The 14,319-nt window shown below is 40.8% G+C and overlaps 1 protein-coding gene across 1 annotated transcript; it reads left to right on the forward strand.

Annotated features, from left to right (window-relative positions):
- Nucleotides 1-12,090: 12,090 nt before the first annotated feature.
- On the forward strand, nucleotides 12,091-13,346 carry LOC145156626 (uncharacterized). Its single transcript, XM_079075920.1, has 3 exons — nucleotides 12,091-12,624; nucleotides 12,711-12,824; nucleotides 12,922-13,346. Exons 1-3 carry the CDS (start codon nucleotides 12,497-12,499, stop codon nucleotides 13,163-13,165), a joined length of 486 nt encoding a protein of 161 aa, XP_078932046.1. The 5' UTR covers nucleotides 12,091-12,496; the 3' UTR covers nucleotides 13,166-13,346.
- Nucleotides 13,347-14,319: the final 973 nt, after the last annotated feature.

A 14,319-nucleotide genomic window follows, 5' to 3' on the forward strand; every position in this document is an offset into this window, starting at 1 on the left:
ACACTGTTTTAGGCTTTTCTGGACAGAGGAGGCTAGTAAGGAGGCCATCCAAGAGACTTAAGGCCTTTAAATAGGGTGCAACACCCTAAAAATTAGGGTTTCCTTCCCAGCCGCCAACTCGTCAAGTTGAGGCACCCCATCTCGTCGAGTTGGTCCATTAAATTACACGGCCAAAATCCACTCAACACGTTGAGTTGAAGCCTTCAGCTCACCGATTTCAACAGGAAAAATCAACAATTTAAAGAAATAAATTCATACCGGAACTAAGCGTTACATGGTGGTGAAGGAAGAACCTTGAAGTTGCGGTGTTTCACTCATGACTTTGGATCCAACAACTACTCTCCTTGTGCATCTTCTGGAGGTATAAAGCTCCAACCTTGATGAATATTTAATTAAGATTTAGTTCTAGCTTAAAGTTAGCACCTCTTTGTCCCAAATCTTCATCTTTGTGAGTATGGAATACTCCAGGACTTTTGAGTTATACTTTCATAGGTTTTAGGGTGTGATGAGTCATAAAAATGTGATCTTGGGCATTAGTTTCTTTCCATGCATGATCTAGGTTGTCTTAATGGGTCAAAGGCTAGGGTTTTTGATGTTGAGGTTTTAATAGCCATGAAAGACCATAAACTTGGAAACTTTATGGTTAAAAACATTATTTGTGGGCTAGATCCAGATTTTGGACGAAAGAGCTTAAGGATTAAGCTCTTAATGGGAAGAAGGGGTGGAAGTCGTGTATGTTGGGCGTACTAAAGGGTACGTTGCGCATACATGGTTAGCACCTTGATTCTGGTCAAGCGCGTAGTACGGAACGTACTCACCGAGTTGACCCGGATGAATCTATTGACTTTGACCTGGATTTTGACCAAGTTTGACCTAGGGGTATTTTGGGTATTTTTGAGTTGTATTCTGAGTTTTGGTCACTGTTATTTATAAAGGTGACCGGTAGAGACCCTTCATACAAATTCATATAAGCCACATAACAACTATCATTCTAATTAACACAATAATGGGTCGGCATTAGTGCCTTCGACCCTAGGGATGGCAAAAATCCCCATACCCAATGGGGAACCCGAAACCCGCATCCGTTTTGACTGGGGAATCCCCAAGTTGACCGCGGATGGGGACGGGGATGGGGAATCCCCGAATAAAAAAATAGGGATGGGGATACCCCTAATCCCCGACCCTGTACCCGCCCCCGATATATATCAATATATAAAAATAATACAAAACATATATTTATAGTAAAATTTACAATACATAAAATTTGATCCAAGTAACCTAACTCATTAGTAATTACTTGGTTGAAATTATAGTTTTTCTTTTTCTTTTATCTAACTTAAACTCGTGTATAATTTTTTTTCTATTTGGTTTATCTATTTTACCTCAAATATCACTCTGATGATTTTTTCTACTTGATTTTCATGTATTTATTTAAATTTGGTAGAAAATTTGTTTATATGTTTTATGCAATCTAAGGATATTTTTATATTTTGGAAAATCTTGAAACTTATGCTAGAAAAATTGAAATTTATAGTTTTTCTTTATGAAAAAAATTTTCAATTTAAAAGAGAAAAAGAAATCTCCGATTCCCCGTTGGGGATACCCAGTCCCCATTGGGGTTGGGGATCCCAGTCCCCATTGGGGGTGGGGATGGGGGTTTAGTTATATTCCCCGATGGGGATGGGGATGGGGATGGGGATGGGGATTGGAATGATAATTCGGGGATGGGGATGGGGATTGGGGTCCCCTGTATTCTCCGCCCCTGTTGCCATCTCTAGGTAGAGTTGGTTTCAGAGCAGCGTATTGTTTCACCTTTTAATCTATCTGAGAGGTGAGTCTTCTCACTATATTCATGGGTCGAAGGCACTAATGCCGACCCATTATTGTGTTAATTAGGATGATAGTTGTTATGTGGCTTATATGAATTTGTATGAAGGGTTGAAATAAACCCCAAGACGAGGACGACTATCTTATGTTTGGGTTGAAATAGACCCCATAGTGGGGCCCACTATTGTATGATTGGGTTGAAAGATACCTTACAACGGGGCCCATATTTGTTGATCGGGTTGAAATACACCCCTGGGTGAGGCCCTAGGGATGGGCCCATATATCTATATTGGATTGGATTATACCCCAGGGTTAAGCGTAGTTGTATTATTGGTATGTGGTACTTTGGGGAACTCACTTGTAACATCCCAAAAATTTCAACAAATTCAAACCTTTCAAAACAACCCATTTACTAATAAAAGTGTTTACAAAACCATTGTTTCCAAAACATGATTTAAAATCAGAGTCTCCCAAGATCCAATCAGTTGTAAAACCAAGGATATGTACGGTCACGTCTTCGCCTTGCCACAACCATCTGAAGCACCTGAAACAATAAACTAAAATTATAAGCACAAAGCTTAGTGAGTTCCCCCAAAGTACCACCACATACACATAACAAACAAATCACATGCACAAATACTCATGTCTGGCCCAATCAACCTCGGGCTGGAATACCAGGCATGTCTACGATGGGCCTAGTCATCCTAGGGAAGGAATACCCTCGTATCATAAGCATGTTTGGTCCAATCAACCACCGGGTTGGAATACCCCAGGCTCAGTCAATCATAAGGTCCAGTCATCCTCGGGATGGAATACCCTATATTGGAATGCCAATATATACATAACTCGGGTCCAGTCAACCATCGGGTTGGAATACCCTCGGTCTGTTGGCTCACATAGAAAGCAGTGAAGCCTCAACCACCAACCAAATATGTGCACATATACATATAAACATATAATCAGTTAGCAGACAAATAGGTAGATCTATTGATCACTAAGCATAGCATCATACTATCACATATCAAGATATCTACTCCAATGGGCCAGCCTTGGTGCCTTCGACCCGTAAGTACAGTGAGGAAGACTCACCTCAATCCGTCGATAATCAAATAACTGCTTGGACCGTCGAACCGGATAACCTCGCGCCAACTAACAATAAATACAATCTTAATCAATAATTAACCCGATAACCCAAAATACCCTTAGGTCAAACTTGGTCAAGCCTGGTCAAAGTCAAAGTCAATGGTCAAGATCCAAAAGTCAATATTTCTTCCCAGTGGAGTATGCCCTGCGTACCAAGAGAGTATACCCAGCGTACTCTGATGTTGACCAATAGCAGGGCGCTTACCGTGTACGCGCATCGTACCACTAGGTACGCCCAACGTACTCAGCCCAGTCCCAAAACTCCATTAAGAGCTTATTTCATTAAGTTCTTACATCCAAAACTTAGATCCAAGCCCAAAATAATGTCCTACGTCATAAAGTTTCCAACTTTATGACTTTGCATGGCTATAAAGTTCTTAATGTCGAAAACCCTAAGTTCTTAACCCAACAAGACATCACAACTCTTGTATGGAAGGGATAGAAGGGCCAAGATCACATTTTCATAGTTCATAATAGCTTTATAATGGATAAAGTTTCCAACTTTATCCATTAGAATGGTCCCAACAAACAAGATCTAGTCTTTGAGTCTCAAAGGGACCCAAAAGTTCACCGTTTTCAACTTAATCCATTAAGTACAAGTCTCCAACTTTTAGATCTAAATCAAAATGATGTTTAGATGGATAAAGTTTCCAACTTTATCCATAACAAGGTCACAAACTTTCAAGATCTAAACTTTATGCACTTAAAGTGAACAAAAGCTCATAACACCTAAAACTAGCTAGATCTAACAATTTCATCATCAAAATTCAAACTTTATACCTCTAGAAGAAAGATCAAGGTGAACAAAGTTTAGATCTACAAGCTTCAATGCAACCAACACTTCCTCAATGAGTTCCTTGTTGTCTAAGGTGCACCAAGAACACTCCAAAGCACTTAAAAACACCTTCAATGTGTTATGATTAATATGCTTAATATGAGATTGCAAGCTAGCATAGGAGTAAGGATACTTTCAAGAATCATATGACGGAATTACCTGATTTGGGTGATGCCTTATAGCCTAAGGAAATTTGATGTTATGTATTACTTGGAATTGATATCAGCACAGTTAATTGCTAAGGGTATGCTTTCAAAGTTGTATATGACTAGAATCATATAGCCCTAGAATGATTGAGTTGGCCTCATTTCCTGTTCCTTGTTTGGTTGTGGACTTAGGGTAGAATCATCATTTGACAGTCTATGTGATTCCATTTGTGTATAACTTGCATGCATAAGGCAACCAGTGGTGTTGATTGTGGTTCTCGGTATTGCGAGCAGTGGGAGTTGAGGATTCCTAGGAAAGTCTTGGATATATATGCTGCTAGCATAGGAATGGTGTATAGTCCTAGTGTGGTGACTTAGAGGAATCATGATGACTCTTGAGGAGGGTACAAATAGGTGTAAAAGGTAGTATTGGGTCCGTACTAATCGAAGCACAAGATCTGTACCTGAGATAAGAGCAAACATCGAGACTCTAAGGAGACCTGTATAGCGAGATTTTCCCTAGAGTCTTACGCTGATTGTTATTATGTTTGTGTTTCAGTTTGAGTATGGTGATGACTACTTGCAGACGTTCTATCTATGGTTCTGTTTCAGGTTCTGGCTCAGGTACATAACCGATTGATGAGAGGCTGTGTGAGTTTATTGCAGCCGAGGTTACTCGTGGTATCTTGGATGCTACTCCTGTGATGTTTGGTACCATCAAGGAGGGGATTGTGGAGCTGATGGATGAAAGGCTCAGGTATTTTTGAGTCGCGATTGCTACGGGTCAGATAGGAGCTCAAACTCCCTCATTCCGCGAGTTAAAGGCATGTGGATATCCTAAGTTCTTTGGGGCTAAGGACCACATTGATAGCCGAAACTAGATCGCTGACATGGATAATGCTCAGCGTATGATTTTGCCCTGAGGGGGGAAATGTGGGATTTGCATCCTACCTACTGAGGGATCGAGCACGAGACTAATGGGATGAGGTTGACTGAGTTGTAGGGTCAGCGGTAGTGGAAGTCATGACTTGGGAGAATTTTGTTTCGAGGTTTCATTGAGTGTTTGCACCAGCTATCGAGGTGCAACAGCTGGCAAGGGAGTTCCAGGACCTTCACTAGACTACTGGGACTGTGGTGGATATTACTACCAAATTCAGGGAGAGGGCTCTGTCGGTTCTGTAGTACGCTGCAGATGAGGAGATAAAGAAGACGAGATACCATGACATGCTGATGGAGGATATCAGGGAGTTTGTGATCTTCTCAGGGTGCAAGACCCTGAATGATATGATTGAGAGGCTCATGAACGAGAGATCGAGTTGGAGCTTCGGACGAAGCGGAAGCCGGAGCAGGTGCAGAAAATGATGGGCCAGGCTAAGAGGCCCAAGACTTTCGATTTACGTATCAGAGGTTAGCAGGGTCGGAGCCGCTGCGACAAATACGACAAGTCACACAGTGGGACGTGTCGATTAACGGGTTCAGTATGTTTCGATTGTGGTAAGTCGTACCACATGAGTGGGGCTACCCCCGGAGTGCTTTGATTTGATTCCATTGCAATCAGACCGGCCATAAAAGGCCGATTCTCCGAGATTTTCAGAAGAAGTAGTGGCGGCGCCTGCGCCAGCCACCTTGAGGATTACTGATGACCGCCAGGGCAAGGCGGAGGCACTTATGGTGAAGAGCAGGGCATTTCAGATGACCACTGATGAGGCCTGTGCAACACTGGATGTGGTTATTGGTATGTGACTTCTTCATATTTTTATTTTGCTTTCCTTATTTATGATCATAATTATATTTGATCTTGTATAGGGACCTTTTTGGTCGATGGTATGTTTGCTCATGTTCTATTTTATTCAGGTGGTACCCGATCATTTTTATCTCTTGTGCTTAGCAAGAAGTTTTGTGATGCTCTTGGGAATCTGGATTTCCCATTGGAGGTTGGGATTGTGGATGACCGTACTGTGAGTGCTTCGAGGGTTCATCATGGGTGCATCCTAAATCTGTTTAGTGAGAGATACTCTATTGATTTGGTGTTAATTCCTCTGTGAGGATCGAAGGTTATTATCAGAATGGACTGGTTGGGCCCCAATGGGACCATGATTGACTGTGAGCGCCAACTAGTGATAGTTTCAACCCCAAGCGGGGGGGAGGGGGGGGGAACTGGTTATTACTAGTGATGGAGCTTTACATGGGTTGAATCTCTATTCAGATGCGAGGGCCATGAGATATCTTCAGCAAGGTTGTTCGGGATTTTTGGCTTATGTGGCAGATACTCGAGTTGAGGGGGAGACGACCTTGAGTGAGGTGCCCATTGTTCGGGATTTCCTCGATGTGTTTCTTGAGGAGTTACTAGGAGTGCCTCCTGAGAGACAAGTCGGGTTCCGGATTGATCTGGTTCCTGGTGCGGCTCCAATAGCCAAGGAAATGTATCGCTTAGCACCACCAGAGATGCAAGAGTTGTCTACATAGCTTCAGGTGCTGCTAGACAAGGGATTTATTTAGCCGAGTAGTTTTCCTTAGGGAGCACCGATCCTGTTCGTGAAGAAGAAGTAAGGTTTACACAGGATGTGCATTGATTACCGGGAGTTGAATAAGCTAACGGTGAAGAACCGTTACCCACTCCCGAGGATTGATAATTTATTTGATCAGCTTCAGGATGCATCTTGGTTTTCCAACATTGATTTGTGATCTAGGTACCATCAGATGAGGGTCGGGGATGATAATGTGCAAAAGAAAACCTTTAGGACTTGATATGGTCATTAGGAGTTCGTGGTGATGCCATTCGGGCTCACGTATGCACCGGCAACGTTCATGGATCTCATGAACCGGGTTTGCAGGCCGATGCTGGATCGGTCAGTGATAGTATTCATAAATGATATTTTGGTCTACTCCAAGACCAAAGAACAGCACGAGGAGCACTTGCGAGAGGTGTTGGAGACCCTGAGAAGGGAGAGGCTTTATGCCAAATTCTCCAAATATGAGTTCTGGTTGCGCGAGGTGCATTTCTGGGGGCACATCGTCAACCAGAGGGGTATATTAGTTGACCCGGCCAAGATCGAGGTCGTGATGCGATGGGAGGTCCCGAGGACCCCATCTGAGATTCGGAGCTTCCTAGGACTCATAGGGTATTATCGTAGATTTATATAGTATTTCTCCAAGATTACAGTGCCTTTGATACGCTTGACGAAGAAGAATGTGACTTTTTCGGTGGGGGCCTGATCAGCAGTTGGCTTTTGAGACTCTAAGGCAGAGATTGTGCGAGGCCCCATTTCTCGCTCTTCTCGAGGGTTTGGTTGATTTTGTGGTTTATTGTGACACCTCTATTTCGGGTTTAGGAGTTGTTCTTATGCAGATGGTCATGTGATTGCTTACGCTGCGAGGCAGTTGAAGCCTCATGAGGCGAATTACCCTACGCATGATTTGGAGTTGGGGGTTGTGGTTTTTCCCTCAAGATTTGGAGGCACTACCTCTATGGGGTTAGGTGTACTATTTACATTGACCACAAGAGTTTGAGGTACTTAATGGATCAACCGAATTTGAATATGTGGTAACGGAGATGGTTAGATGTTGTAAAGCATTATGATTGCGAGATCCTATACCACCCTGAGAAGGCCAATATGGTGGCCGATGCTTGGAACCGTAAAGCCATGAGTTATCCTCTCATGGATATTTTCTTGAGGATGGTTGTTACTTCGCCTTTATTGGATATGATCAAAAAGGCCGAGGTGGAGGGATTGAAGAAGGAAAATTGGAAGGCAGGGCGAATCAGGAGGAAGATTCCTTTATTTTTCAGAGATAGTCGGGTATTGTTGACTGAGTGTTGTAGATTTTGGGTTCCGACTACTGGTGGGGTGAGGTAGGCAGTTCTGGAGGAGGCTCATAAATCAAAATTCTCAATCCATACGGGAGGCACAAAGATGTATTGGGATCTGAAGTTGAGTTATTCATGACCCTGTATGAAAAGGGAGATAGCATGGTTCGTAGAGTCGTGCTTGACTTGCACAAAAGTCAAAGCTAAACAAAAGAGACCCCACGACAAGATGCAACCGTTACCCATTCCCATGTGGAAGTGGGAAGAGATTACCATGGATTTCATCACAAAGCTGCCAAGAAAAGCCCATGGAGTTGATTCTATCTGGGTCATTGTTGATAGATTGACGAAGAATGCACATTTCATACCAATTGCCGAGAGTATATCCGCTGAGAAGTTACCTGACATCTATATTCGGGAGGTGGTGGTTCGACATGGAGTTCCAATTTAAGTGGTTTCGGATCGGGATGTTCGTTTCACTTCCAGATTTTAGAGGAAGTTTCATGAGGATTTGGATACTCAATTGCATTTTAGTACAACATACCACCCCAAAATGACGGTCAGAGCGAGCGGACGATTTAGACACTCGAAGATATTTTCCGGGCATGTGTATTAGATTTCGGAGGAAGTTGGGATACTTACCTTCCACTGGTCGAGTTCACTTACAAAAAAACTATCATGCCAGTATTGACCGACCACCTTTTGAGATGTTGTATGGGAGGAGGTGCAGGACCCTGGTTTGCTGGGGGAGGTCAGACATCAGGTCATGGGGAGTACTGAGGTGGTCCTCAAGACCACTGCGTTGATTCAGCAGGTGCGCAACAGGTTGCGAGTCGCACAAAGCCGACATAGGAGTTATGCAGACTGACGACGTTCGTACCTCGAGTTTCGAGTAGGGGACTTGGTGCTTCTGAAGGTGTCACCTTGGAAAGGTGTCATCCGATTTCGGAAACGGGAAAACTGGGCCTAGATTTATTGGTCCCTGCAGGATTTCTACCCGGGTGGGAAAGGTTGCTTACCGACTGGATTTGCCTGACGAGCTCAGCCAGATCCACAACATCTTCCATTTTTCTCAGCTTCGGAAGTGTGTGGCCGATGAGTCCACAGTTTGTTTTCTTGGATGATATTCAGGTTGATGATCGCCTAAATTATGTGGAGAGACTAGAAACGATCTTGGATAGGAAGATGAAGGCCTTGCATAACAAGGTGGTGTCTTTGGTCAAGATCCAATGACAATATTGGAAGGGTTCTGAATGGGCGTGGGATCCCGAGGCGGAGATACGAGAGCACTATCCTGATTTATTCGCGCCAGCAGACTTCGAGGAAGAAGTCTAGTTTAAGTGGGGGTGAGGGGGGGGGGGAGTTGTAACATCTTGATTTCAAGGTATTCCATTTTGAACCATGGTTTGTGATTTGTTTGCAAAGTTAGTCCCTAATGGCATTTTCGTAATATTGGGCCATGCATGCGTAAGTTGGGCGTACGTGGTCAGGGTGCAAACCCTAATTTTTAGGGTTTGGACCCTATTTAAACATCTTTATAGCCCCATACTCTCTCCTAACTCCAGCCTCCATCCATCTTTGTCCTCATTTCGAAACCCTAAAGTGTGCGAGTGTGTTTTGAAGCGTGGAGAGTCATTTTGGTGCCATTTTGGTGCTCCTGGTAGTGAAGGAAGAAACTTGAAGTAGTAGTGTTTCACTAAAGACTTTGGATCCAACAACTACTCTCCCTTGTGCATCTTCTGGAGGTATAAAGCTCCAACCTTGATGAATATTTTATTAAGAGGTTTTAGGGTGTGATAAGTCATAAAAATGTGATCTTGGGCATTAGTTTCTTTCTATGCATGATCTAGGTTGTCTTAATGGGTCAAGAGGCTAGGGTTTTGATGTTGAGGTCTTAATAGCCATGCAATAGCATACAGTTGGAAACTTTATGGTTCAGAACATTATTTGTGGGCTAGATCTGGAATTTAGACGAAATAGCTTAAGGATTAAGCTCTTAATGAGAAGAATGGGTGGTAGCCGTGTACGATGGGCGTACCAAAGGGTACGCCGCGCGTACGTGGTCAACCCTTTGATTCTGTTCAAGCGCGCAGTATGCCCCATGTACATGTTAAGTACGCCCAACATACTCACCGAGTTGACCCGGTTGACTTTGACTTTGACTTTGACCTGGATTTTGATCAAGTTTGACCTAAGGGTATTTTGGGTATTTTTGAGTTGTATTCTGAGTTTTAGGCACTATTATTTATAAATGTGACCAGTAGAGTTGGTTTCAAAGCAGCGTATTGTTTCAACTTTTTATCCATCTGAGAGGTGAGTCTTCTCACTGTATCCATGGGTCGAAGGCACCAATGTCGGTCCATTATTGTGTTATTTAGGATGGTAGCTGTTATGTGGCTTATTTGAGTTTGTATGATGGATTGAAATAAACTCCAATGTGTGGCCCACTATCGTATGTTCGGGTTTAAATAGATCCCAGGGTGGGGCCCAATATTGTATGATTGGGTTGAAAGATACCCAGGGCGGGGCCCATATGTATTGATCGGGTTGAAATATACCCCAGGGCTGGGCCTATATATGTATGGTGGGTTGGATTATACCCCAAGGTCAAGCCCAATTGTATTATTGTTATGTGGTACTTTGGGGAACTAACTAAGCTTTGTGCTTACATATTATGTTTATGGTTTCAGGTACTTCCGGTTCGAAAGGGAAGGGCCCGACGTGATGCCACAACATCCCCCCTCATGATTTTCCATATATTGAATAATTATACTATGATGTTTTGATATTACACTTGGTGATGGTTTTTGAAACATGTAATGAATGAAATGGTTGGTCTTTAAATGAAAAAAATTATCACTGTTTTTGGGCTGTTACAATTTAAACCCATTACTTTTAGTAGATAAAAGGACACTTAACAGGCTATTAAGATGTGTGAACTAAAGTGACTTAATGGAGTAATAGTTTGGCTAAGAAAAGTCTTCAAAACAAGGCTCAATAACATAAATTCATAACTTTCACTTAGTAATAAGTTTGCAACTGTATCCACTAAACGCTAAACATAGGCATTATGGCTGGACTAAGGACTTATTCAGAACCTTCCAACAATAGGTGGTCTAGTGGTGGTGCTATGGTGGTCAATGGTGGTGGTACGGTAGTCAAACCACCATAAAAGGAGGTACAATGATAAAAAGAATTACTTAAGCTTTATTACTATCCCAAACTATAAACTTGCAAGTCTCTCAACCCACAGCCTCCCCCGAAACTATGGCATGTGGTGGTGCTGGAAGGAACACCGACGACAAGATGTTGCCGGTGGTAGTGGTGTGGTGGTGATGACAAACACACATACACATATCTAAACTAATCTAAATGAAAATCAAGAGGCTGAAACATAAACGCTGATCAAAGGGGCTGCATACTCAGAACCCATAACCACCTTGCACGGTGGTCTGTGGTGGCAGAGGGCTAGCACACACCGATGACAGGACGATGCCGGTGATGGTGGTTTTGGTGGTGATCGACGGTGGTAAAGGAGGAAAAATAATGATAAAAAGGAGAGGGAAAATGGACGCCACGATAATACCTCAATGTACGTCACAACAAGCTCTTCTACACGTCCCCCACTCCCTACTCTGGCAAGCTAATCCGGCAGAACAAACTTCCTGCGAAAACTCTTTTCTCCTACTTCTTTCTTTCCTTTGGTGGTTTTGTTTATTTGTATTTAAATTAATTAGAAGGAATTAGTAAAGTTTTGAATTTATTAAAAGGGGTTTATGTGACATTTAAATTGTTATTGGGGTTAAATGTCATTGAGGAAACCCAAAAATGTAATTAATTTAAATAGACAAAATCAATTATCAAAGTTATAAAGTTGAGGGGTAAATTTTCATTTCTGGAAAGTATCATCTATGTAAGCAAAAAATAAATAAATAAATAAAAATAAAAATCTGGGTAGAAAATAACAAGAGCCAAAATGTAAGGTACCAAAAGGGTAAATTCTGTTTTTGAAGTAGATTTCTTGCGCTTAACCTTCGGGATCTTTTCTAGCCCACCGTAGGTATCCTTACTTCCTTACACGTAATAGGAAAGTTTCCTTTTTTTATAAGTCTTTTAAGTTTAATCAGTTTTTCTTGAAGAGCAATAGGAAAGTTTTCTTTTTTATAAGTCTTTTTTTATTTTTATTCCAGCATGCTTTTGAGTCCAATTAGGTTTCAAATTGTTAGTATAGGGAGTCTTTTAAATTAGTATATAGGTGTAATAGTTTGCAACTTTAACCCAACTTTTATTCCTTTCCTCCGTTTTTCTTTCACCCCTATTTTCTGGTTTCTTTTTGTTCCGTGTTGTTCGTTTGTCTTGCAACACAAGAAATTGTATCTTGTTTGATATCTACATCCTACACGAATACAAATATTGCACCTATAAAAACAACCTTATACTACCGATCATAGGGAGAATCCAACAAGAAAATACGAGAAGAGAAAGAGAGCGAGAGACTCTCGTGAGGCTTGAAGCTCAAACAACTAGTAATGGAGCGATCAGAAACCCGTGATGATGACAGTGACAGTGTGCATGTGATTGATATAACAAACGATCCTGCTCTTCAACCTTCGAATGAGACAAATGGTCGTCGAAGGTTGTTAGAGTTAGAGAGTTCTGGCTATTGGATTTCTTTCGAATTGGTTATGACAATGAGCCAAATAATAGCAGCCATGGTTTTCTTCTACATCTCCAGACATGAGCACCCTTCGTGCTTCTTTACTTGCATGTCTTATCTGTTACGTTTGTGGATGCGTTGCAAATCTTGCTCTTCTCTTTTGGCGTTTTTACAATCGCAATGAAACATCCAATGATTCTGTCTACAGGTATGTAGTGAAAATTTTCCGTCTTGCAATGAAAGATATATATATGTTATCTATTTCCTTAATTAAAGATCTTGTTTCTGTTGCAGAATCAAACTATTAGAAATATGGTTGGATTTGTTCTTTATCGGATGGTCTGTTTTCGCGGGCGTGTTGATATATGGAGTACGTTCTCCTGGTTCTGGTGCTCCTAACTTGTACAGGTGGCAAACTCAATACATGTCATCTCGTTTCATATAATTTCATCTTAATTTTTATGAATGCTCTTTTGGCTTACCGTTTTTTTATTGGTTTTAACAGGTTATTATCAGTGTTTACAGTCTGTCTCACTTTTCAGTATAGCATGTCACTTTGTCTCCCATGTATCATTCCAGTTCTGTCAAAAAAAGCTACTAGTACTACTGAGCCGATTATCCCTGTGACCACCTTCAAAATTAATATCAAGAAACTAGAGCATGGAAATGATAAAGAACCCCACGAAAGTACAACAGAAGGTGGGGTCGTGTCTACAGTAACAGAAAATGAACGTGTCATCCTACCATGAGAAGATGACATGTCAATGATGTTGCATTAGATTGACATCGATGTCGGATTTTTGTTAAATCGTAGTTTTTTCATACAAATTTCAGCCAAAGAAAAAGAAGCTTTCATTTATCGATTCATTCTACATATATAACAGAAGTAATTTAGATTAAAATTGAAATAGACACCTTATTGATACAAATGTCAAGACAGATTATTCATAAGCTTTGTACTTTTTTTTTATAGCATAGAATGAAAGAATGGTTGAAATATTCTATAGTATTATCATGTAATTTTACAATTCTACTCTCATCTGTTTCTTCTTCTTCTATTTCCCGAGTGCAAGGTTATTTAATTTTTGTAATATAGTATCTTTTAGACATTTTATTAACCATTCAAATACTTAATACATGTAAAGGTAAAGCGTAAAACATGGCAATTTTTCATGGGATACGATTATTTATTTATAATTTATGATCGGAATGATATTATAATAAAAAAGAAAAGCATTCAGGTGTGTGAACATAATCCGTACTTTCTTACGTACAACGTCACTCACATCTTGAAGACTTCTGAGATCAGGAAGTTGATGGTTTTGCATATCTGTATGAGACACCAACTGGCTGCAATCTGATAGAATAATATTGTCGAAAATTGATAGTTTTGTCTCCTTTTTGGAATTAACTCAATTCTCTGGCACGATGAAAGCTTTACCTACAAAATCCATAACTTATTACTCTTAAAATTTATAATGTATTAAGCCTAATTGAAAGATTTTAAAAACCAAATAAATTGTGCAAGAATTAGGAAAATTCATAAAGAATATTGAAATTATAATATTTATATATAAAACTTACAGTGATATCACAGAAAGAAGTGGGAGTAGGATATTGTAATACACAAATATGAAAGTACATTGCTATTTTTTGTATTTGGATAAAAATATGGCATAAGTTGTACTTTGACGAATCTAGTGCCAAAATATATGAGTCCCCCAAAATGAGGGCTTTATTAGCCTAAAAGAAACACAATGACTAAAAATTAGTTAAACCTTTTCAATTTGATCAAGCTTGTGAACAAAAATTCCAATTATAATAATGTCCTTAATCGCCAACTTTACAGCCACAACAAACAACTTTGGTCAAAATATTTGTTCAACAAAAACTTATTTATGCA

This window comes from Lactuca virosa, chromosome 2 (assembly GCF_052849685.1).
Source record: "Lactuca virosa cultivar CGN04683 chromosome 2, Lactuca_virosa_CGN04683_v6, whole genome shotgun sequence".
Classification (NCBI taxonomy): Eukaryota; Viridiplantae; Streptophyta; class Magnoliopsida; order Asterales; family Asteraceae; genus Lactuca; species Lactuca virosa.

Bases quoted from the DNA above. Each gene is read 5' to 3' on its own strand.
- LOC145156626 (XM_079075920.1), top strand. From the start codon at position 12,497: ATGAGCACCCTTCGTGCTTCTTTACTTGCATGTCTTATCTGTTACGTT. The intron at 12,625-12,710 runs GTATGTAGTGAA...TTTCTGTTGCAG, and splicing joins TCCAATGATTCTGTCTACAG to AATCAAACTATTAGAAATAT. The intron at 12,825-12,921 runs GTGGCAAACTCA...TGGTTTTAACAG, and splicing joins GGTGCTCCTAACTTGTACAG to GTTATTATCAGTGTTTACAG.